The following is a 24,855-nucleotide window of genomic DNA, read 5'->3' as shown; positions in this document are numbered from 1 at the left end:
AAATAGGAGCAACTGCATTGTCATGTCTTGTTGCAAATGTAATTGAGTTGGAGGTCATTAAAGACTTTGAATAAAAGAATTTCCAAGTTTCCAAGTGTGCATCCTCCCCTGTCAAGGATCACCCCATTTTTGGCTTCCAGACATAATTTTAGCAGCTATTACTTTGCTGCCTCTCACATCTCACATGTGTTGAGTCAAGCTTGCTCTTGTTCAGTTCAAAAAGCAGTGGTTTGCCTTGCGAGTTAATTTTGTTGATTAAGGTTACTTTGAAAGGTAAAAAGACATTGTTAGATTTCTTTGTGTGTGCCTTGTGTGCAAGAAAATGTGTGTTATTTTATGTAATGGGAGAATTGCAGCAATACTGAGCACTTGATTGCACAAAATAAATAGCTTTTCTTTCATTCTTACTGGGAATCAGATTGGCCCATTGATTAGAAATATTTCATATTTCTGTTTTCAAAGAGCAAAACTAAATAAGAGGCTCAGTACGGCCTGTAAGAAAAGTTTATATTTCCAAGTCTTGGTGTATCTGTGAGGAGCAATGCATTTTAAAGAGACATTTGTAGAGCACCAGGGGTCTGCTGGAGCCTCTGCGCAGGCTCCAGGTGTGAAGTATCTGAACACCCACTTAAAGTGGCAGTTTGGTGATAAACTTGGTTGGGAATGAAGTCCCGGGCAGCAGAAGATTGCCTCGTTCAGACAGGGATTGATAAATCTGCTTTATCACAACTCCGGCGTTCTCCAAGTCATTGCAGGAAATTCTGCCCCAACCCCTGATGTTTGTTTTTGCAGAACTGTGGTTAAGAGTACAGCAAGCAGCAGAACCAGATGTTTTGCTGGTTAATTTGTGTTCATAGTAGCATTTTTTCAGTAGCACAGTGTTGACACAACGTTTTAGATGTTCTTGAGACAGAGCATCACAAATTCAAGAAGTTGCCTGAAAATGTTGAAGCTGACATCAGGCCTTCACACGAAACCTGCTCAGAGAGTGGCAGACTCCTCACCATTCCCTTTGATTGCAAAGTGTTTAATAAAAAGCAAATTAGGAAATGAAAATTGTCTCACGGATCAATCAGGCACAGGGGTTCTGCCTGCTCAGCATTATCTGTCAGACATTAACCTGATGGGGAGTGTTGTGTTTTGTATAATAGTCTCAAAATCAGACTGAAAAAATACCTGATGTATTTTGTGTGTGCTCTGAGTCTGATGACAAACTCTGCAGTTCCAGTTTTAATAACTTGGGGGAAGCTAAGAAACTTCAGAAGTTTTGTGATAAATGTTTCTGACAAAGCGTCAGCTGAACATTAGGCAGAGTCTTGGTAAATGCTCTCATGAGTGGTTTAAAATGGAGTTCTGAACTTTTCCTTTATAAGTGTATGCTTAAGATGTCATGGTATCTTTGGGTTTAAAAGATTTTATCTGGTAAATGTGGACCACTGGTATTTCTGCCTAAGCCTGGGCAAGTGCAAGGGGGAAATAGGTCAGGGCTTTTCTTCTTTTGGCAGCCTCTGCTCTGCTCTTGACCATGGCACTCGTGCAGGCTGGGAAAAAGGGGAAGCAGTGTTAAAGCAAACTGCAAAATACTCCAGGTAAATATTACAGTAAATCTTCCAGCTGTCAGGCTTTTGATTGACTTCATCACAACGGCCCCAAAGTGTCCTGGTCATAGACAAAGCAGTGCTTGGACATGGCAAGTGCTTGTTGGGTTTTGTGGCCCGTTGAGAAAAGCAGATGAAAGCCAGTTTATTACAGCCTTTGAACCTTGCCTCCCTTTCCCTCCTGTCACCTGAGCCACTAAAACAAAGCAAAACCAATTCCCTCCTCGGCTCCCCCTGACAAAAATGCCCGACTTTACAATTTATGCTGCTGTTTTCTTTGAATGGTTATCTCTGCAGGACCTTATGGCATCCTTTGCCTTTCAAAAGAATTGAGTTTATCACGTCCTGCAGTGAAGCCCTGACTCAGCAAAATGCTAAAGCCTCTGCCTAATTTTATGTCTACAAATAGCCCTGTTGGTGCCATCAAGGTTTTTTAGGGATGTTTCTTAGAATCACAGAGTCTTGAAAAGATTTGGGTTGGAAGAGACCTTAAAGCCCATCTTATCCCCCCCCCTGCTGTGGGCAGGTGTGGCAAGCACATTTCTCTCTCTCTCAGAATTCTTATAAAGGTGCACAGAGAGAAGTGAAAGTGAAAACAATTTCTGTTTCTGCTCCTTGTTTTTCTCTTGTGGAATGCGTTTGGAGATTGTTTACCTAGAGCGAATGCTTGGTTGGATCACAGTGGATTGTTTGGGCCTGATGGCCAATCGGATCCACCTGTGTCTGGACTCTGGAGAACAGGGTCACGAGTTGTGGGGGGAGTTAGATATGATAGTTAGAGAGAGTAGCATGTAGCTTTTAGTATCCTCTTTTATATAGTATATTAATGTATCATAGCATAATTATAATAAAGAAATCATTCAGCCTTCTGAAATAAGTCAGACATCATCATTCTTCCCATTGGGTTTGCCGACATCTACAACACATCCCATTCCTCGCTTCGTATGCTAATCATTTCAAAAGCTATTAAGCATGCGTAGTTTGTTCCTTGAAATGGGTCGGTGGTCCCTTTCATGGGGAGGGGTCCCAAAATGAGGAAGTAAATGAAGTCTTCCTCATTCTGACCTTTCTACCTTTTCAATGCAAATATGACAAATGAACCTTGGTAGAACTCCCATTCCCTGTCTTCAATTGGTTTCAGAACAGAGGAGGCCCACAATTGTCTTATGTTCCTAAAAGCTATTTGTCAGTTTCTGTATTCTTCATTATAAACCCAGCTAACTAAACGTTGTGTTGACAAGCAATCAATTATTAGTTAACTACTAACTCTTAACTTCATCGAGGCCTAGTCATCTGTTTTAATTAACTCTAGTAAGGCTTATCTCTAACTAAAATCTTAGCTCCTCTAAAATCTCTAAATCCCTTAAAGTTGATGTTTCATTCCATTCCCGCAAAGGCACCAAGATGTATCAGGAAGATCGCAGTTGGTGTTAATTCTCACTGACTTGTTTCCCATATGTCTACCAAAAGGACAGTTTTTCCACGTTGGCTGAGTGCCATTGACCCACCCAGCTGTGTTACCGCAAAAGCTGCCGAGATTTGTTCCAGTTGTTCAGCCCTGTGTATGTGACTGACTCCTTGATAGGTAGTGATTGGAAAAGGGGCTTTCCCAAGAAGATCCTGCCTGTCTGCATTGAGCACTAGCATTGTGGAAGCTGTAGGGGTTCAAGCCTGACCAATTGCCTGTTAAGGGAATTGCCAATTCCCTGTTAAGGGAAGGTTCCATTGTTGCACCTCTCCGCAAAGCCTGCAGTCCCTGAGTCCTGTATAATTAGCTCTGGTTCCTATTAGTGTTACACAGGTGTTACCGTCAAAGGCAGTGACAGTATAACCAATTAAAAATACAGGGAAATACAATATGAATTTAATGGCCAATGAGTGAACTTCAATTTCAGCCCATGATCACCAACAGGTTTGGTCGTCCAGGGTTTAGTTTGTGATTTTTTGAATCAAGAAGATTGAAGGGGTGTAGTGAATCCAGGTAGGTCTTTCCTAATGAATTCCAGGGAGGAATCCAGGTAGAATCCAGTAAGGCAGATTCTACATCTTTCAGAATGCAGGAGAGAGTCAGAAAAGAACAAGTAAATTTCACAGTGTTCCCTTGCAATTTAATTATCCTGGGAAACTCAGAAACTGATGGTGTTGTGGTGGGACTGCCAAATCCTTCCATGAAAAACATTCATTTCAGGAAGGAGCAACGTCATCTGACAGAGACCAAGTGTCGCCACCACTTGCTCCAGGTGCTCCTGCCAACAGCCCCTGCAGGGAGGAGCACAGCCCCCGATGCACGTGGGCTTTGGCTCCCTCTGGCACAGAAGCCTCCCGGGGGCACAGGTCTCTGGGGCAGAAGACGGGCACCAGAGCTGCCAGGGCTCGGGGGGTGGCAGGTCTGCTTGGGCGGGGACTCTGCCACACCTGCTGGTGTCAGCGCTCCCCAGGCCCCAGGGCTCAGAGCAGCCCAGTTCGTGCCCTGGCCCACACGTTCCTCGTCCCTGTCACACCCATGGGTTTAGGATGGCCACCAGCCGGGACGTGTCCCAAGGAGGCCGGGGCAGCTTCCGTGGAAGGCCCCGTGCCCTTCCCAGCGCGGCTGCGTCGGCAGCCCTGGGGGCTCCTTCTGCTGCCCTGAGCCTGCAGAGCAGGGCAGGGTTTGCTGATGGTCTGAGCCATTCCTAAAGATCCTGTTGGGCTGTCTGAGACGTTGGGGCCAGGGATTCCTTCCAACCTGGGCCACTTTGGGTGGGCTGGGGGCAGCCCCAGGGCAGGTGACGGTGTTTCCAAGGGCCCTTTGTGACACGCTGCAGCATGGTCACCGTGGAATTGGAAGGGAACTGGCTGTCCAAGGGTCCTTTGTGACACGTGGTGACACAGGAGCTGGCAGTGACAAGAGCACGCCACAGTGCTCAGAGCAGGCGACGGGACAGGACGGGACAGAGCGGCGCCGTGAGGAGCCCCCGCACAGCGTGCTCGTTCGTGCCCGAACCGGAGCTTTTCTGAGGCGTTGTTCCTGCAGCTGACCTCGAGGCCAGACCACAGGACTTGGTGAGTTGTAGCCTTCCAAGGCTTCGATTCTGCAGGTGCCCCTGAGGGCAGTGTGGGACTTGGTGCCCCAGAGCTTTTCTGAGGCATCTCCCACCCCTGCCTCCAGTGCCCTCGAGGCCAGACCACAATCCCTGACAGGAGTCTCCTGTCATTGTGGCAGGAGCCCTTGAGAGCAGAGCGCAGGGCTTGCTGTCCTGTAGCCTTCCTGAGGCTTCTCTCTGGAAGGTGCATTCCAGGACTGCTGCAGGACCTGCTGCTAACTTGGAGATTTTCCAAGGCATCTCTCCTGCAAGTACCCACAAATCCAGTCACTGACATGGAGCAGAGACCCCCAAGAGTGCCCAAGCTGGACTGGGTGGAGGAGGAGGAAGAAGGCCCCGGAGCTGCCCCAGCACAGGAGACTGGAAAGGTGGTGTTGATCCATCCACGACAGGAGGGCGAGTGGCAGAGCTGGGCCACAGGGCTGGTGCCTGCGGCCAGCTTGGCCCCATCCCATCCCATCCCATCCCATCTCATCCCATCCCATCCCATCCCATCCCATCCCATCCCATCCCCTTGGGGACATGCCCATGGACAGGACGGAAGAGGGGCTGTGCCCCATCCCCCTGGGTCATCCCAGGGCTGTCCCTGCCTGGGGAGCAGGGCTGGCCCGCGGCCCCTCAGCTCTGGCTGTGGCCGATCTTTGCCAGGTGCAGCCCTGGACCGCACACAAGAGCAGGAACCTGCCCGTGGCCGCTTCCGCAGAGCAGCGCAGGTACCTGCAGCCATCCCCACCTGGGCTGGGCCTGCTGTCACTGCTCAGCCCAGCACCGTGTGTGGAGCACTCCATGCAACATCCCTGGCTTCTCGCCATTCCCCAACAGCTCATTTGCAAATTCATCAAGAGAATTCGGCAGGAAGAGACCATCTCCAGGGGTGCTGGGCTCAGAGCATACCCGCCCATCTTCCGAACCAAGACCAGTGCTGCCCTGCTGTATATGCTTGTAGAGGAAGGTTTTTACAATGCAAAGCAAGTAAGCAGCCTGTGGCCAGGGTTTGATCATCCCAGGAATTGCTTGGCCTCCCAAGCCACACCTGCTGGTCCCTGTGAGCCTTTGAGGCCATCGCAGTGCAGTGGGAAGGGAAGCACTTCTCTGGGGACACTGGGAACATCGCTCCCTCTGGCAGCTTTCCACATCGCCCCGTGCCTTCTCCAGGTGCCCGCCATGGTGAGATACATCCACCAGTGGCTCATGGCCAATGATTCTGCTGAGCACAGGCTGAACAGGACTCTGCTGCATCTCACCAAAGCACAGCCAAATGACGCAGTAATGACACTGCTGCGTGTGGCCCCGTCCTGTGACAGGTATGGGGCCCACCTGCCCAGAGGGCTCAGGGCTCCCCAGCCCATCGCCCTGTACCGCTTATCCCAGGTGTCTGACCAACAAAGGGTTCCAGGGCCCTCTGGCTGCTCCCTTTCCCAGCCCTGGCATGTCAGCCCCGAGCCTGCTGCCATGCTCCCTCGCTGCTCCTCAGGGCCCTGTCCCCACAGGGCTGGGCTGCCTGGGTGCTGCTGGCGAGGGGCAGTGGGCAGAGGCAGAGCTGGCGGTCAGCCCGGGCCCCTAGAGATACCCAGGCCACGGTGCTGTGCCTGAGACCCCCTGAGACAGAGCTCTAACCCCGCAGAGCTGCCATGGCCATGTGGAAGACCATCATGTCCTCGCCCAGGACCGCGAAGCTGGCGCAGCGGATTCTCCTGGATGTGCTGGGGAGCTGGCCGAAGCACAGCACGTGCACCTCCGATGGGGACAAAACGGGTGTCTTTGCCCTAGCTGTGAGTTTTGGCCAGTGGCCTTTGCTGGCCCCAAAGCCGCCTCTCCTGCAGCTCTCCTTCCTCCTTCCCCCACTGCATCTCCCTGCCTCAGGTGCTGGCCTGAAACCTGGCCTAGGGGCAGCTGCAGGGCCACCGGTCCCGCTGCTGCCCCTGTGTTTCTCTGGGCCTCTCCCTGCCACGCTCGGGCCCTGCCACACGGACACCTCGGCACTGAGCGCGGTCTCGGGGGGCTTTGTCCTTTGCAGGCAACTGTGGTGATGTGGAAGATCCTCCAGGAGCCCTGTGTCTCACACATCGTGAAGGTGCGCTCCTCCCGTGTACTTGTGCATCTGCTCTTCCAAGTGTTCTTCAGCACAGAAGAGACGCCAGAGGAGGTTGATACCTTCTGGAAGGGATGCCAGGAGCAACACGGCCTTGCCACCAGCCCCAACAGGTGCTCCATTCCAGTCCTCCTGTCCCTGCCGCATCAACAGGGCAGGAGCCACTGCTCCCAGTGTGACCCGGGCGTTGCTCTGCACACAGGTTTGCCGTGCGGACCCTGAAGTCCCTGCTGTGCCGAGAGCAGTACAAGGATGTGGTGATGGCAATGGAACGCAGGTGTGGCTGGGACATGCTGCTCTGGGCTGACACCCAGCACTATGCCATGGGTCTGCTGGCCAGGTGAGACCCCCTTCTCCCCGCTGCCTCTGACATTTGTGCTCTGTCCCTGGGGTGTCCCACACAGTCCCCGTGGTCGTGGGCCAGAGGGCCTTGTCACTGAGGGATGGCCAAGCAGACTGGAAAAAGCTGGGAGAAGAGAGAGCACAGAAGGAGACACCTCCTAAAGGGCCCAAGTCCCCTTACAGGGTCGTGGTGAAAGACCAGACCTCTGTGAACCTATCCTCGGAGAGATTTCTTTAGGGTCCTGGTCCCTTTTTCGCCCTCCTAGGGAGATGCGCCATGCTTGTCTTGAGTTGTGTTGCAGTATTGCACTCCACCTCCTCTGGCTGCTCAGCACACAGGAGCCACGCTGGGATCTGCCCGCCCTGGCATTCCTTGTGGAGGTGAGCCTGTTGGCCAGCGCTGCCTCGCTGAGCTGCCTCCCAGCTCTCTGCCCTCTCGTAGCCACAGCGGCCAGGACGGTGCACACGCCCTGTGCTGCTGCCTGGGCCCAGCCCTGTGCGGTTCTGGGCTCCGGCCGGCCGGGTCCCCTGTCACTGCCCCGTGCCTTTCAGGTCCTCAAGTGCCTAGATTCAAGTGAATGTGGTGACAGTGTTGTGGAGGTCTCATCAAGGTACCTGCAGAGCGAGTGCAGGGAGAGGCGTCGCCTGGCGCTCAGGGCCCTTCTCGAGCTCATTGACGATCCCTCGATGGTGAGAAGGGGGCAGTGGCTGAAGCTGTGCTGGGAATGTAGTCACTTGGGCGTGGCTTCAGGTGCTGGGGCAGCTGCTCCCAGCTCTCCCCTTTTGGCTTCCTGAGCGCCTTGGGACAGGCCTTTGGCCTCTAGGCCATGCCGCAGCAGGGTGGTGTTTCAACAATTTGTGTTCCACACAGGCTGAAAAAATGTGGAGCCTGACTGAAAGCCTCATGGACCTACTGTGGGACAGTGATGCAGAGATAGCTGGGATGACACTTATCACACTCAGCTTTATATTCTTGCACAAATACATGCTGATGTCAACTCCCATTGCCCTGCAGCTGGCTGAGGCACTTGTGCCACTCTTTGACCATGTAAGGTTCTGTGGCCCCAGACACAGTCACTGGGTGCTGCCTGGAGACCTGGTGCCCTGTGGATTTGCAGGCCTGTGCCCAGGCAGGCCTGGAGGAGCCAAAGCGGAGGTATTTTTTTCCTTTTTTTCATATAGGATAATAGCCAGGTACAGCTGCTCTCCATAACACTCTTTAGAGACACGATGGGGTTTTTGGAAAAGGAAGAAAAGCCTTTGGAAAGGCCTGTGCACCAGAGCCTGCTGCCACTCTTCTTCCACTGCCATGATGAGAATCGGCGCGTGGCAGAGGTGAGGACTTTGTGGGCTGCTGCTGTCCCCCTGGCAGGGGGCTTGGCTGTCTCCTGCCCTGGCGGGCTGCAGCCTCCTCCAGGCCTTGGCACAGGGACGTGGGTCCTGTGCCCTGGGCTGTGGGGCCATCCCCGTATCTCTGCTGCTCTCCAGGCTTCTCGGGAAACGCTGCTTTGTGTGGCCGAGTTCCTGAAGAGAAGGGATCTTGCGAGACTGGTGAAGAAGGACAAATTCTGGATCTTCGCCAACTGCCTAGTAAGGATGGCCTGGAAGCCCCAGGCTCAGCCTGGAGAAGCCCCCTGAGCGCGGTGCTGGGTGTGTGGGCTGGCAGCTGTGCCCCTGCCAGGTGCTGCACCCAGAGGCCGCACTGGCTCTTCTCCAGGCTCCCGTGGCCCCAGCCGGGTGCCGATGGAGCCCCGGCCCGGAGGGGCTGCAGGGTGGCCCCGTGGCTCCCCGGGCAGCAGCCGGCCCTCTGCCCCCTCCAGAGCCCGGTGCCAGCGGCTGCTGGCCGGGCCTCGGGGCTGTGCGGGCAGGGGAGGCCGGGGCAGGGTGCAGGGAGCGCCCGGCCCAGGGGCCGAGCCCGTGCCAACCCTTCCCTCCTGCCGCTCTCTGCAGCTGGAAGAGGACCGGAGCCAAGCGGCCGAGATCCTGCGCCGGGCGCTGCGCTACCTGGAGAGCCCACAGGAGCCCCTGCGAGAGGCAGCCGTCAGGTTCATGGGTGAGCCACGAGCCCGGGCTCCCTCCCCACCCCGCCGCAGCTCGTCCCCAGCCCCGGCTGCTGCCCCGGCAGCGCCATCCGGGCCCGGCGCCGTGGAGCCCCGACTGGCCTCGGGGCTGCTGCCGCCCTCCGGCAGCCGTGCCCTGGGGCGGCAGCGTGCGGCAAGGGCCCGGGCTGAGCCCTGCCGGGCCACCAGGGCGTGTGGCCACAGGGCTGGCAGCACCGCTGGCAGGGAGCTGTGCCGCTGGGGCCGTGACAGCCTCTGTGTTCACAGGGATCGCCGGGCGGAGCTTGAGGGGGCAGCAGGCAGAGCTCCAGCTGATCTACAATGGTGAGTGAGGGCAGCGGGCTGACAGCGGGGGCTGGCGGAAGGAGCTGCCATCCCTGCCCCGGCTGCGGAGGACTCTGGTCCCTGTGCGGACCAGGGCTGGCCTGGGCAGAGCACACAGAGATTTCAGGGACACATGGGGGATTCGTGGCCCGCAGCTTCGGGCTGACCCCGTTGGTCCCTACTCCCTCCTGACCATGGCAAGAGCAGGCAGGGATGGCCCTGGCAGGGGCCTCTCCTCGGCTCCCCGCAGATCCAGGATCTGACCGTGGCTCTGATCCTCTCTCTTTCAGCCCTTGAAGAAATGGCAAACGACACCAGCCTCACCGTTGGAATCCTGGCAATTGACACATTGTGCATTCTCAAGGCAGTAGAGCAGGCTCCCATCCCAATGTTCCAGAGGCTGCGGGATCAGCTGCGCAGGGCATGGCAGACACGGCCTCGTCTGTCTCGGCTTGGCTGGCTGAGCTGCTGGAGCTCTGTGGAGGGCTGATCCAGGAGGCTGTCTTTGCTGGGGCCACCTGAGTTAGCAGAGATTTTATTTTTCTTCAAAATTGCTCTTTTCTTCATTTTGTTTTCCTTTAGTATGTAAATATACAATGTATTATAATAGACAGACTCCCAGGATCTTTCTTTTGCTGCCCAGAGTGTGCAGGGCATAGGGGAGGAGGGGGAAAAGTTTGCTTGGGCTCAGCCAGGTGCCCAGGCGTGCAATGTTGCAGGGAAAATGGCCAGAGGCCCCTTGGCCTTTGGCGGTTCTGCTGAAGCCTTTGTGCCGCCCACAGAGCGGGTGGGCAGGGCCGGAGCTGCGGGGATCCCTGCGGGAGCGGTGCCTGGAGATGGCCACAAGCCCTGTCCCAGGCAGGAAGCGCCATCCGTGTGCTCCTGCCCGTGTGTTGCTGGCTGGATTGCTGAGGGCTCCGAGGTGCCTCTTGATGGGGCTCCTCCGGAGCTCCTGCGGGGCTGTGGCGCTGCTGCCGGGCAGGTTGGCCGGGCTGGGGGAGACCCTGAGAGGCTGGGGCAGTGGGCAGGCCTGAGCAAGTGGGTGTCAGAGGCCACCAGCGGCCCCCAGGCAGCCGCCTTGTTCCAAGCACCCGGCTGCTCTGGCGCTTCCCCAGATCGTCTCCCAGGCCTGCGGCAGAAGCCCTCGATGCTGGGACACCACCCCAGCAGGAGGGAGGGGACACCCCAAGGTGCCCAGGCTGAGCTAGCTGGGGACACGGAGGGCAGGGGGCGGTTGCCTGGGCATGGCCACTGGCTGCTGCCAATGAGGGGCAGGCGGCAGAGGCAGGGCTGGCGGCCGGCCCCGGCTCTCGCGGCTGCCCAGGCCACGGTGCTGTGACCGAGGCCCCCCTGACACAGAGCTCTGGGGCCGCAGAGCTGCTGTCACCATGGGGAAGGCGGCTGTGTCTCCTTGAGCAGGGCTGCGGAGGCGCTGCTGCCCCGGTGCCTCTGGACCCCACAGGAACAGCACCGGAGCGTGCTCAGGCACAGCAGCACCCTGAACGCCGGCACCTGCTCAACGAGGCTCCCGCACCCGCCGGGATGCCAGACGGGGGGAGACTGTGGGCGCAATTGCCCGTGCTTTGGCAAAAGGCTCCATCAGCCTTCACCACAATGGCTTTCTCTTGACTTGCCAGCCTCACAGCAACGCTTGGCTTCCATGGCCGTGCTTGAGGGCAGAGTCACCACCTTCCACAGGCGGACGTCCCGAGGCAGCGGCATTGGTGCCATGGTGAGAGAGAGACTCTGATGGGGCACGAGCCCTGCGCTGCAGCTGCCCTCCCTCTCCCTCATGTGGGCACCTTAAAGGCACATGTGTCAGCTCTGAAACTAAATCCTGGACGTGCTTGCAACAAAGAACAAAGGAGGCGCCGGAGAAAAGCTGGGTCTTCTATGGCTCAGTTTTGCTCTCCACTTGGGGAATCACAGAATGCCACAGCACGTTGTTCTGCAAAGTATCAGAAAGATCATCCAGTTCCCACCGCCCTGCCACGGCCACAGGTGCTGTGCAGGCGCAGCTGTCACTAGGATTGGAAGAACACTTTTCCATGTTTACCTTTTCTCTCCTGGATTTCAAGCTAACATGAAAAAATCGGCTGGTTACAGCTGAATTTTGTGGCTCACAGGACTTGGAATAGCAGTCTCCAGCGGGCCATGGGATGTCCATTCGGCCTTTGCTAGATCATCCCAATGGACCTCAGCTCTCCCTGATAGGTTTATAGAATGTTCATCCTGCCCTAGATTCCTCCCCTGCCATGCCCTCCTTGGTTGCTTGCCCTATACCACTCCCCCCTATAAAAACCTCTGCAGACCCCCGGAGCTTTTCTGAGGCGTTGTTCCTGCAGCTGACCTCGAGGCCAGACCACAGGACTTGGTGACCTGTGGCCTTCCAAGGCTTCGATTCTGCAGGTGCCCCTGAGGGCAGTGTGGCACTTGGTGCCCCAGAGCTTTTCTGAGGCATCTCCCACCCCTGCCTCCAGTGCCCTCGAGGCCAGACCACAATCCCTGACAGGAGTCTCCTGTCATTGTGGCAGGAGCCCTTGAGACCAGAGCGCAGGGCTTGCTGTCCTGTAGCCTTCCTGAGGCTTCTCTCTGGAAGGTGCATTCCAGGACTGCTGCAGGACCTGCTGCTAACCTGGAGATTTTCCAAGGCACCTCTCCTGCAAGTACCCACAAATCCAGTCACTGACATGGAGCAGAGACCCCCGAGAGTGCCCAAGCTGGCCTGGCTGGAGGAGGAGGAAGATGAGACCAGTGCCATCCTGCTGGATTTGCTTTAGGAGAAGGGTGTTTCCAGACCAGAGCAAGTAAGCAGCCTGTGGCCATGCTTCAACTCCCTCATGAGTCACATGGCTTCCCCAGCCACACCTGCTGGTCCCTGTGAGCCTTTGAGGCCATCGCAGTGCGGTGGGAAGGGAAGCACTTCTCTGGGGACACTGGGAACATCGCTCCCTCTGGCAGCTTTCCACATCGCCCCGTGCCTTCTCCAGGTGCCCGCCATGGCACCAGTGGCTCATGGCCAATGATTCTGCTGAGCACAGGCTGAACAGGACTCTGCTGCATCTCGCCCAAGCACAGCCAAATGACGCAGTAATGACACTCCTGCGTGTGGCCCCGTCCTGTGACAGGTATGGGGCCCACCTGCCCAGAGGGCTCAGGGCTCCCCAGCCCATCGCCCTGTACAGCTTATCCCAGGTGTCTGACCAACAAAGGGTTCCAGGGCCCTCTGGCTGCTCCCTTTCCCAGCCCTGGCATGTCAGCCCCGAGCCTGCTGCCATGCTCCCTCGCTGCTCCTCAGGGGCCTGTCCCCACAGGGCTGGGCTGCCTGGGTGCTGCTGGCGAGGGGCAGTGGGCAGAGGCAGAGCTGGCGGTCAGCCCGGGCCCCTAGAGATACCCAGGCCACGGTGCTGTGCCTGAGACCCCCTGAGACAGAGCTCTAACCCCGCAGAGCTGTCATGGCCATGTGGAAGACCATCATGTCCTTGCCCAGGACCGCGAAGCTGGCGCAGCGAATTCTCCTGGATGTGCTGGGGAGCTGGCCGAAGCACAGCACGTGCACCTCCGATGGGGACAAAACGGGTGTCTTTGCCCTAGCTGTGAGTTTTGGCCAGTGGCCTTTGCTGGCCCCAAAGCCGCCTCTCCTGCAGCTCTCCTTCCTCCTTCCCCCACTGCATCTCCCTGCCTCAGGTGCTGGCCTGAAACATGGCCTAGGGGCAGCTGCAGGGCCACCGGTCCCGCTGCTGCCCCTGTGTTTCTCTGGGCCTCTCCCTGCCACACTCGGGCCCTGCCACACGGACATCTCGGCACTGAGCGTGGTCTCCGGGGGCTTTGTCCTTTGCAGGCAACTGTGGTGATGTGGAAGATCCTCCAGGAGCCCTGTGTCTCACACATCGTGAAGGTGCACTCCTCCCGTCTACTTGTGCATCTGCTCTTCCAAGTGTTCTTCAGCACAGAAGAGACGCCAGAGGAGGTTGATACCTTCTGGAAGGGATGCCAGGAGCAACACGGCCTTGCCACCAGCCCCAACAGGTGCTCCATTCCAGTCCTCCTGTCCCTGCTGCATCAACAAGGCAGGAGCCACTGCTCCCAGTGTGACCCGGGCCTTGCTCTGCACACAGGTTTGCCGTGCGGACCCTGAAGTCCCTGCTGTGCCTAGAGCAGTACAAGGATGTGGTGATGGCAATGGAACGCAGGTGTGGCTGGGACACGCTGCTCTGTGCTGACACCCAGCACTATGCCGTGGGTCTGCTGGCCAGGTGAGACCCCCTTCTCCCCGCTGCCTCTGACATTTGTGCTCTGCCCCTGGGGGGCCCCACACAGTCCCCGTGGTCGTGGGCCAGAGGGCCTTGTCACTGAGGGATGGCCAAGCAGCCTGGAAAAAGCAGGGAAAGGGGGGTGCCCACAAAGAGCCAAATCTCAAATGGCCCAGGTCCCCTTGCTGTATGCTGGGGAAAGACCAGACCACTGTGAGTCAATCCTGGGAGAGGTTTGTTCCCCCGGCTCACAATCTTATGGACTTTTACTCCTGACAGGGAGATGTCCGGCATCTCCATACGCTCATGTTCCCGGATCTTTCGCTATCTTCTCCAGCTGCTCAGCACACAGGAGCCACGCTGGGATCTGCCCGCCCTGGCATTCCTTGTGGAGGTGAGCCTGTTGGCCAGCGCTGCCTCGCTGAGCTGCCTCCCAGCTCTCTGCCCTCTTGTAGCCAGAGCGGCCAGGACAGTGTCCACGCCCTGTGCTGCTGCCTGGGCCCAGCCCTGTGCGTTTCTGGGCTCCGGCCGGCCGGGTCCCCTGTCAGTGCCCCGTGCCTTTCAGGTCCTCAAGCACCTGGACTTGAGTGAACGCGAGGCTGACAGAGTCCTGCAAATCTTCTCAAGGCACCTGCGCAGCGAGTGCAGGGAGAGGCGTCACCTGGCACTCAAGGGCCTTCTCAAGCTCACTGACAATCCCTCGACGGTGAGAAGGGGGCAGTGGCTGAAGCCGTGCAGGCAGCATGGGGCTGGGGAACACCGTCGCTTGGGCTTGGCTGTAGTTTGGGCGCTGGGGCAGCTGCTCCCAGCTCTCCTGCCTCCCACTTCAGCTGCCCGAGTGCTTCGGGACAGGCCTTTGGCCTCTTGGCCCTGTGGCAGCAGGGTGGCCATTCACAAACTTGTGTTCTACACAGACCAAAACAATGTGGAGCCTGACTGAAAGTCTTGTGGAGCTCCTGCGGGATGCAGATGGAGAGATTGTTAAGATAACAGTCATGGTACTCAGCTTTATAATCTTGGACAGCGACAGATGGATAGGCAGCCCCATCGCCCTGCAGCTGGCTGAGGCACTTGTGCTACTCTTTGACCTCGTAAGGCTCTGTGCCCCCAGCCACGGCCACTGGGTACTGCCCAGACACTTGGTGCCCTGTGGATTTGCAGGCATGCGCCCAGCTGAGCCCCCTCGCAGCCCATGCTGAGGTCTTCTTTTTGTCTCATAATACAGGACAATAGCCAGGTACAGCTGCTCTCCATTTGTCTCTTCAGAACATTGCTGACTCTTCCACTGGGAAGGGAAAGCAAGGCCCTGAAGTTACAAGTGCGCCACAGCCTGCTGCCACTCTTCTTCCACTGCCATGATGAGAATGGGCGCGTGGCAAAGGTGAGGACTTTGTGGGCTGCTGCTGTCCCCCTGGCAGGGGGCTCGGCTGTCTCCTGTCCTGGCGGGCTGCAGCCTCCTCCAGGCCTTGGCACAGGGACGTGGGTCCTGTGCCCTGGGCTGTGGGGCCATCCCCGTATCTCTGCTGCTCTCCAGGCTTCTCGGGAAACGCTGCTTTGTGTGGCCGAGTTCCTGAAGAGAAGGGATCTTGCGAGACTGGTGAAGAAGGAGAAATTCTGGATCTTCGCCAACTGCCTAGTAAGGATGGCCTGGAAGCCCCAGGCTCAGCCTGGAGAAGCCCCCTGAGCGCGGTGCTGGGTGTGTGGGCTGGCAGCTGTGCCCCTGCCCGGTGCTGCACCCAGAGGCCGCACTGGCTCTTCTCCAGGCTCCCGTGGGCCCCAGCCGGGTGCCGATGGAGCCCCGGCCCGGCGGGGCTGCGGGGCCGCCCCGTGGCTCCCCGGGCAGCAGCCGGCCCTCTGCCCCCTCCAGAGCCCGGTGCCAGCGGCTGCTGGCCGGGCCTCGGGGCTGTGCGGGCAGGGGAGGCCGGGGCAGGGCGCAGGGAGCGCCCGGCCCAGGGGCCGAGCCCGCGCCAACCCTTCCCTCCTGCCGCTCTCTGCAGCTGGAAGAGGACAGGAGCCGAGTGGCCGAGATCCTGCGCCGGGCCCTGCCCTACCTGGAGAGCCCAAATGACATCAGCCTAACCGTTGGAAGCCTGGCAATTGAAACATTGTGCATTCTCAAGGCAGTAGAGCAGGCTCCCATCCCAATGTTCCAGAGGCTGCGGGATCAGCTGCGCAGGGCATGGCAGACACGGCCTCGTCTGTCGCGGCTTGGCTGGCTGAGCTGCTGGAGCTCTGTGGAGGGCTGATCCAGGAGGCTGTCTTTGCTGGGGCCACCTGAATCAGCAGCGATTTTATTTTTCTGTATAATTGATCTTTTCTTCATTTTCTTTTCCTATACTATGTAAATATAGAATGTATTATAATAGACAGACTCCCAGGATCTTTCTTTTGCTGCCCAGAGCGTGCAGGGCATAGGGGAGGAGGGGGAAATTTTGCTTGGGCTCAGCCAGGTGCCCAGGCGTGCAATGTTGCAGGGAAAATGGCCAGAGGCCCCTTGGCCTTTGGCGGTTCTGCTGAAGCCTTTGTGCCGCCCACAGAGCGGGTGGGCAGGGCCGGAGCTGCGGGGATCCCTGCGGGAGCGGTGCCTGGAGATGGCCACAAGCCCTGTCCCAGGCAGGAAGCGCCATCCGTGTGCTCCTGCCCGTGTGTTGCTGGCTGGATTGCTGAGGGCTCCGAGGTGCCTCTTGATGGGGCTCCTCTGGAGCTCCTGCGGGGCTGTGGCGCTGCTGCCGGGCAGGTTGGCCGGGCTGGGGGAGACCCTGAGAGGCTGGGGCAGTGGGCAGGCCTGAGCAAGTGGGTGTCAGAGGCCACCAGCGGCCCCCAGGCAGCCGCCTTGTTCCAAGCACCCGGCTGCTCTGGCGCTTCCCCAGATCGTCTCCCAGGCCTGCGGCAGAAGCCCTCGATGCTGGGACACCACCCCAGCAGGAGGGTGGAGACACCCCAAGGTGCCCAGGCTGAGCTAGCTGGGGACACGGAGGGCAGGGGGCGGTTGCCTGGGCATGGCCACTGGCTGCTGCCAATGAGGGGCAGGCGGCAGAGGCAGGGCTGGCGGCCGGCCCCGGCTCTCGCGGCTGCCCAGGCCACGGTGCTGTGACCGAGGCCCCCCTGACACAGAGCTCTGGGGCCGCAGAGCTGCTGTCACCATGGGGAAGGCGGCTGTGTCTCCTTGAGCAGGGCTGCGGAGGCGCTGCTGCCCCGGTGCCTCTGGACCCCACAGGAACAGCACCGGAGCGTGCTCAGGCACAGCAGCACCCTGAACGCCGGCACCTGCTCAACGAGGCTCCCGCACCCGCCGGGATGCCAGACGGGGGGAGACTGTGGGCGCAATTGCCCGTGCTTTGGCAAAAGGCTCCATCAGCCTTCACCACAATGGCTTTCTCTTGACTTGCCAGCCTCACAGCAATGCTTGGCTTCCATGGCCGTGCTTGAGGGCAGAGTCACCACCTTCCACAGGCGGACGTCCCGAGGCAGCGGCATTGGTGCCATGGTGAGAGAGAGACTCTGATGGGGCACGAGCCCTGCGCTGCAGCTGCCCTCCCTCTCCCTCATGTGGGCACCTTAAAGGCACATGTGTCAGCTCTGAAACTAAATCCTGGACGTGCTTGCAACAAAGAACAAAGGAGGCGCCGGAGAAAAGCTGGGTCTTCTATGGCTCAGTTTTGCTCTCCACTTGGGGAATCACAGAATGCCACAGCACGTTGTTCTGCAAAGTATCAGAAAGATCATCCAGTTCCCACCGCCCTGCCACGGCCACAGGTGCTGTGCAGGCGCAGCTGTCACTAGGATTGGAAGAACACTTTTCCATGTTTACCTTTTCTCTCCTGGATTTCAAGCTAACATGAAAAAATCGGCTGGTTACAGCTGAATTTTGTGGCTCACAGGACTTGGAATAGCAGTCTCCAGCGGGCCATGGGATGTCCATTCGGCCTTTGCTAGATCATCCCAATGGACCTCAGCTCTCCCTGATAGGTTTATAGAATGTTCATCCTGCCCTAGATTCCTCCCCTGCCATGCCCTCCTTGGTTGGTTGCCCTATACCACTCCCCCCTATAAAAACCTCTGCAGACCCCCGGAGCTTTTCTGAGGCGTTGTTCCTGCAGCTGACCTCGAGGCCAGACCACAGGACTTGGTGACCTGTGGCCTTCCAAGGCTTCGATTCTGCAGGTGCCCCTGAGGGCAGTGTGGCACTTGGTGCCCCAGAGCTTTTCTGAGGCATCTCCCACCCCTGCCTCCAGTGCCCTCGAGGCCAGACCACAATCCCTGACAGGAGTCTCCTGTCATTGTGGCAGGAGCCCTTGAGACCAGAGCGCAGGGCTTGCTGTCCTGTAGCCTTCCTGAGGCTTCTCTCTGGAAGGTGCATTCCAGGACTGCTGCAGGACCTGCTGCTAACCTGGAGATTTTCCAAGGCACCTCTCCTGCGAGTACCCACAAATCCAGTCACTGACATGGAGCAGAGACCCCCGAGAGTGCCCAAGCTGGCCTGGGTGGGGGAGGAGGAAGACGAGACCAGTGCCATCCTGCTGGATTTGCTTTTGGAGAAGGGTGTTTCCAGACCAGAGCAAGTAAGCAGCCTGTGGCCATGCTTCAACTCCCTCATGAGTCACATGGCTTCCCCAGCCACACCTGCTGGTCCCTGTGAGCCTTTGAGGCCATCGCAGTGCGGTGGGAAGGGAAGCACTTCTCTGGGGACACTGGGAACATCGCTCCCTCTGGCAGCTTTCCACATCGCCCCGTGCCTTCTCCAGGTGCCCGCCATGGCACCAGTGGCTCATGGCCAATGATTCTGCTGAGCACAGGCTGAACAGGACTCTGCTGCATCTCGCCCAAGCACAGCCAAATGACGCAGTAATGACACTCCTGCGTGTGGCCCCGTCCTGTGACAGGTATGGGGCCCACCTGCCCAGAGGGCTCAGGGCTCCCCAGCCCATCGCCCTGTACAGCTTATCCCAGGTGTCTGACCAACAAAGGGTTCCAGGGCCCTCTGGCTGCTCCCTTTCCCAGCCCTGGCATGTCAGCCCCGAGCCTGCTGCCATGCTCCCTCGCTGCTCCTCAGGGGCCTGTCCCCACAGGGCTGGGCTGCCTGGGTGCTGCTGGCGAGGGGCAGTGGGCAGAGGCAGAGCTGGCGGTCAGCCCGGGCCCCTAGAGATACCCAGGCCACGGTGCTGTGCCTGAGACCCCCTGAGACAGAGCTCTAACCCCGCAGAGCTGCCATGGCCATGTGGAAGACCATCATGTCCTCGCCCAGGACCGCGAAGCTGGCGCAGCGGATTCTCCTGGATGTGCTGGGGAGCTGGCCGAAGCACAGCACGTGCACCTCCGATGGGGACAAGACGGGTGTCTTTGCCCTAGCTGTGAGTTTTGGCCAGTGGCCTTTGCTGGCCCCAAAGCCGCCTCTCCTGCAGCTCTCCTTCCTCCTTCTCCCACTGCATCTCCCTGCCTCAGGTGCTGGCCTGAAACCTGGCCTAGGGGCAGCTGCAGGGCCACCGGTCCCGCTGCTGCCCCTGTGTTTCTCTGGGCCTCTCCCTGCCACGCTCGGGCCCTGCCACATGGACATCTCGGCACTGAGCGCGGTCTCGGGGGGCTTTGTCCTTTGCAGGCAACTGTGGTGATGTGGAAGATCCTCCAGGAGCCCTGTGTCTCACACATCGTGAAGGTGCACTCCTCCCGTCTACTTGTGCATCTGCTCTTCCAAGTGTTCTTCAGCACAGAAGAGACGCCAGAGGAGGTTGATACCTTCTGGAAGGGATGCCAGGAGCAACACGGCCTTGCCACCAGCCCCAACAGGTGCTCCATTCCAGTCCTCCTGTCCCTGCCGCATCAACAGGGCAGGAGCCACTGCTCCCAGTGTGACCTGGGCCTTGCTCTGCACACAGATTTGCCATGCGGACCCTGAAGTCCCTGCTGTGCCGAGAGCAGTACAAGGATGTGGTGATGGCAATGGAACGCAGGTGTGGCTGACACCCAGCACTATGCCGTGCGTCTGCTGGCCAGGTGAGACCCCCTTCTCCCCGCTGCCTCTGACATGTGTGCTCTGCGCCTGGGGTGCCCCACACAGTCCCCGTGGTCGTGGGCCAGAGGGCCTTGTCACTGAGGGATGGCCAAGCAGCCTGGAAAAAGCAGGGAAATGGGGGTGCCCACAAAGAGCCAAATCTCAAATGGCCCAGGTCCCCTTGCTGTATGCTGGGGAAAGACCAGACCACTGTGAGTCAATCCTGGGAGAGGTTTGTTCCCCTGGCTCACAATCTTATGGACTTTTACTCCTGACAGGGAGATGTCCTGCATCTCCATACGCTCGTGTTCCCAGATATTTCGCTATCTGCTCCAGCTGCTCAGCACACAGGAGCCACGCTGGGATCTGCCCGCCCTGGCATTCCTTGTGGAGGTGAGCCTGTTGGCCAGCGCTGCCTCGCTGAGCTGCCTCCCAGCTCTCTGCCCTCTCGTAGCCACAGCGGCCAGGACGGTGCCCACGCCCTGTGCTGCTGCCTGGGCCCAGCCCTGTGCGGTTCTGGGCTCCTGCCGGCCGGGTCCCCTGTCACTGCCCCGTGCCTTTCAGGTCCTCAAGCACCTGGACTTGAGTGAACGCGAGGCTGACAGAGTCCTGCAAATCTTCTCAAGGCACCTGCGGAGCGAGTGCAGGGAGAGGCGTCGCCTGGCACTCAAGGGCCTTCTCAAGCTCACTGACAATCCCTCGACGGTGAGAAGGGGGCAGTGGCTGAAGCCGTGCAGGCAGCATGGGGCTGGGGAACACCGTCGCTTGGGCTTGGCTGTAGTTTGGGCGCTGGGGCAGCTGCTCCCAGCTCTCCTGCCTCCCACTTCAGCTGCCCGAGTGCTTCGGGACAGGCCTTTGGCCTCTTGGCCCTGTGGCAGCAGGGTGGCCGTTCACAAACTTGTGTTCTACACAGACCAAAACAATGTGGAGCCTGACTGAAAGTCTTGTGGAGCTCCTGCGGGATGCAGATGGAGAGATTGTTAAGATAACAGTCATGGTACTCAGCTTTATAATCTTGGACAGCGACAGATGGATAGGCAGCCCCATCGCCCTGCAGCTGGCTGAGGCACTTGTGCTACTCTTTGACCTCGTAAGGCTCTGTGCCCCCAGCCACGGCCACTGGGTACTGCCCAGACACTTGGTGCCCTGTGGATTTGCAGGCATGCGCCCAGCTGAGCCCCCTCGCAGCCCATGCTGAGGTCTTCTTTTTGTCTCTTAATACAGGACAATAGCCAGGTACAGCTGCTCTCCATTTGTCTCTTCAGAACATTGCTGACTCTTCTACTGGGAAGGGAAAGCAAGGCCCTGAAGTTACAAGTGCGCCACAGCCTGCTGCCACTCTTCTTCCACTGCCATGATGAGAATGGGCGCGTGGCAGAGGTGAGGACTTTGTGGGCTGCTGCTGTCCCCCTGGCAGGGGGCTCGGCTGTCTCCTGCCCTGGCGGGCTGCAGCCTCCTCCAGGCCTTGGCACAGGCACGTGGGTCCTGTGCCCTGGGCTGTGGGGCCATCCCCGTATCTCTGCTGCTCTCCAGGCTTCTCGGGAAACGCTGCTTTGTGTGGCCGAGTTCCTGAAGAGAAGGGATCTTGCGAGACTAGTGAAGAAGGAGAAACTCTGGATTTTCGCCAACCGCCTAGTAAGGATGGCCTGGAAGCCCCATGCTCAGCCTGGAGAAGCCCCGTGAGCGCGGTGCTCGGTGTGTGGGCTGGCAGCTGTGCCCCTGCCCGGTGCTGCACCCAGAGGCCGCACTGGCTCTTCTCCAGGCTCCCGTGGGCCCCAGCTGGGTGCCGATGGAGCCCCGGCCCAGCGGGGCTGCGGGGCGGCCCCGCGGCTCCCCGGGCAGCAGCCGGCCCTCTGCCCCCTCCAGAGCCCGGTGCCAGCGGCTGCTGGCCGGGCCTCGGGGCTGTGCGGGCAGGGAAGGCCGGGGCAGGGCGCAGGGAGCGCCCGGCCCAGGGGCCGAGCCCGCGCCAACCCTTCCCTCCTGCTGCTCTCTGCAGCTGGAAGAGGACAGGAGCCGAGTGGCCGAGATACTGCGCTGGGCCCTGCCCTACCTGGACAGCCCACAGGAGCCCCTGCGAGAGGCGGCCGTCAGGTTCATGGGTGAGCCACGAGCCCGGGCTCCCTCCCCGCCCCACCACAGCTCGGCCCCAGCCCCGGCTGCTGCCCCGGCAGCGCCATCCGGGCCCGGCGCCGTGGAGCCCCGCCTGGCCTTGGCGCTGCTGCCGCCCTCCGGCAGCCGTGCCCTGGGGCGGCAGCGTGCGGCAAGGGCCCGGGCTGAGCCCTGCCGGGCCACCAGGGCGTGTGGCCACAGGGCTGGCAGCGCCGCTGGCAGGGAGCTGTGCCGCTGGGGCCGTGACAGCCTCTGTGTTCACAGGGATCGCCGGGCGGAGCTTGAGGGGGCAGCAGGCAGAGCTCCAGCTGGTCTACAATGGTGAGTGAGGGCAGCGGGCTGACAGCGGGGGCTGGCGGGAGGAGCTGCCATCCCTGCCCCGGCTGCGGAGGGCTCTGGTCCCTGTGCGGACCAGGGCTGGCCTGGGCAGAGCACACAGAGATTTCAGGGACACATGGGGGATTCGTGGCCCGCAGCTTCGGGCTGACCCCGTTGGTCCCTACTCCCTCCTGACCATGGCAAGAGCAGGCAGGGATGGCCCTGGCAGGGGCCTCTCCTCGGCTCCCCGCAGATCCAGGATCTGACCGTGGCTCTGATCCTCTCTCTTTCAGCCCTTGAAGAAATGGCAAACGACACCAGCCTCACCGTCGGACGCCTGGCAATTGAAACATTGTGCATCCTCAAGGCAGTAGAGCAGGCTCCCATCCCAATGTTCCAGAGGCTGCGGGATCAGCTGCGCAGGGCATGGCAGACACGGCCTCGTCTGTCGCGGCTTGGCTGGCTGAGCTGCTGGAGCTCTGTGGAGGGCTGATCCAGGAGGCTGTCTTTGCTGGGGCCACCTGAGTTAGCAGAGATTTTATTTTTCTTCAAAATTGCTCTTTTCTTCATTTTGTTTTCCTTTAGTATGTAAATATACAATGTATTATAATAGACAGACTCCCAGGATCTTTCTTTTGCTGCCCAGAGTGTGCAGGGCATAGGGGAGGAGGGGGAAAAGTTTGCTTGGGCTCAGCCAGGTGCCCAGGCGTGCAATGCTGCAGGGAAAATGGCCAGAGGCCCCTTGGCCTTTGGCGGTTCTGCTGAAGCCTTTGTGCCGCCCACAGAGCGGGTGGGCAGGGCCGGAGCTGCGGGGATCCCTGCGGGAGCGGTGCCTGGAGGTGGCCACAAGCCCTGTCCCAGGCAGGAAGCGCCATCCGTGTGCTCCTGCCCGTGTGTTGCTGGCTGGATTGCTGAGGGCTCCGAGGTGCCTCTTGATGGGGCTCCTCCGGAGCTCCTGCGGGGCTGTGGCACTGCTGCCGGGCAGGTTGGCCGGGCTGGGGGAGACCCTGAGAGGCTGGGGCAGTGGGCAGGCCTGAGCAAGTGGGTGTCAGAGGCCACCAGCAGCCCCCAGGCAGCCGCCTTGTTCCCAGCACCCGGCTGCTCTGGCGATTCCCCAGATCGTCTCCCAGGCCTGCGGCAGAAGCCCTCGATGCTGGGACACCACCCCAGCAGGAGGGAGGGGACACCCCAAGGTGCCCAGGCTGGACTGGCTGGGGACACGGAGGGCAGGGGGCGGTTGCCTGGGCATGGCCACTGGCTGCTGCCAATGAGGGGCAGGCGGCAGAGGCAGGGCTGGCGGCCGGCCCCGGCTCTCGCGGCTGCCCAGGCCACGGTGCTGTGACCGAGGCCCCCCTGACACAGAGCTCTGGGGCCGCAGAGCTGCTGTCACCATGGGGAAGGCGGCCGTGTCTCCTTGAGCAGGGCTGCGGAGGCGCTGCTGCCCCGGTGCCTCTGGACCCCACAGGAACAGCACCGGAGCGTGCTCAGGCACAGCAGCACCCTGAACGCCGGCACCTGCTCAACGAGGCTCCCGCACCCGCCGGGATGCCAGACGGGGGGAGACTGTGGGCGCAATTGCCCGTTCTTTGGCAAAAGGCTCCATCAGCGTTCACCACAATGGCTTTCTCTTGACTTGCCAGCCTCACAGCAACGCTTGGCTTCCATGGCCGTGCTTGAGGGCAGAGTCACCACCTTCCACAGGCGGACGTCCCGAGGCAGTGGCATTGGTGCCATGGTGAGAGAGAGACTCTGATGGGGCACGAGCCCTGCGCTGCAGCTGCCCTCCCTCTCCTCCATGCAGGCACCTTAAAGACACATGTGTCAGCTCTGAAACTAAATCCTGGACGTGCTTGCAACAAAGAACAAAGGAGGCGCCGGAGAAAAGCTGGGTCTTCTATGGCTCAGTTTTGCTCTCCACTTGGGGAATCACAGAATGCCACAGCACTTTGTGCTGCAAAGTATCAGAAAGATCATCCAGTTCCCACCTCCCTGCCACGGCCACAGGTGCTGTGCAGGCGCAGCTGTCACTAGGATTGGAAGAACACTTTTCCATGTTTACCTTTTCTCTCCTGGATTTCAAGCTAACATGAAAAAATCAGCTGGTTACAGCTGAATTTTGTAGCTCACAGGACTTGGAATAGCAGTCTCCAGCGGGCCATGGGATGTCCATTCGGCCTTTGCTAGATCATCCCAATGGACCTCAGCTCTCCCTGATAGGTTTATAGAATGTTAATCCTGCCCTAGATTCCTCCCCTGCCATGCCCTCCTTGGTTGGTTGCCCTATACCACTCCCCCCTATAAAAACCTCTGCAGACCCCCCGGAGCTTTTCTGAGGCGTTGTTCCTGCAGCTGACCTCGAGGCCAGACCACAGGACTTGGTGACCTGTGGCCTTCCAAGGCTTCGATTCTGCAGGTGCCCCTGAGGGCAGTGTGGCACTTGGTGCCCCAGAGCTTTTCTGAGGCATCTCCCACCCCTGCCTCCAGTGCCCTCGAGGCCAGACCACAATCCCTGACAGGAGTCTCCTGTCATTGTGGCAGGAGCCCTTGAGACCAGAGCGCAGGGCTTGCTGTCCTGTAGCCTTCCTGAGGCTTCTCTCTGGAAGGTGCATTCCAGGCACAGCTGCAGGACCTGCTGCTAACCTGGAGATTTTCCAAGGCATCTCTCCTGCAAGTACCCACAAATCCAG

The 24,855-nt window shown here is 59.2% G+C and overlaps 2 protein-coding genes across 2 annotated transcripts in view; one reads left to right on the top strand and one right to left on the bottom strand.

Moving 5' to 3' along the window:
* Positions 1–24,855, bottom strand: part of LOC137477521 (maestro heat-like repeat-containing protein family member 7) — a 185,734-nt gene that overhangs the window by 74,252 nt on the left and 86,627 nt on the right. The gene's annotated exons all lie outside the window — the stretch shown is intronic.
* On the top strand, positions 7,363–8,753 carry LOC137477664 (maestro heat-like repeat-containing protein family member 7). The gene is made up of 5 exons (XM_068196820.1): positions 7,363–7,496; positions 7,668–7,805; positions 7,987–8,163; positions 8,298–8,450; positions 8,604–8,753. The coding sequence occupies exons 1-5, from the start codon at positions 7,386–7,388 to the stop codon at positions 8,751–8,753; spliced, it is 729 nt and encodes a 242-aa protein (XP_068052921.1). The 5' UTR covers positions 7,363–7,385.

This window comes from Anomalospiza imberbis, chromosome 7 (assembly GCF_031753505.1).
Source record: "Anomalospiza imberbis isolate Cuckoo-Finch-1a 21T00152 chromosome 7, ASM3175350v1, whole genome shotgun sequence".
Classification (NCBI taxonomy): Eukaryota; Metazoa; Chordata; class Aves; order Passeriformes; family Viduidae; genus Anomalospiza; species Anomalospiza imberbis.
The sequence above is the reverse complement of the archived record's forward strand: the minus strand, read 5'-3'. Positions and strand labels throughout refer to the sequence as shown.

Bases quoted from the DNA above. Each gene is read 5' to 3' on its own strand.
- LOC137477664 (XM_068196820.1), top strand. From the start codon at position 7,386: ATGCGCCATGCTTGTCTTGAGTTGTGTTGCAGTATTGCACTCCACCTC. The intron at 7,497-7,667 runs GTGAGCCTGTTG...CGTGCCTTTCAG, and splicing joins CCCTGGCATTCCTTGTGGAG to GTCCTCAAGTGCCTAGATTC. The intron at 8,164-8,297 runs GTAAGGTTCTGT...TTTTTCATATAG, and splicing joins TTGTGCCACTCTTTGACCAT to GATAATAGCCAGGTACAGCT.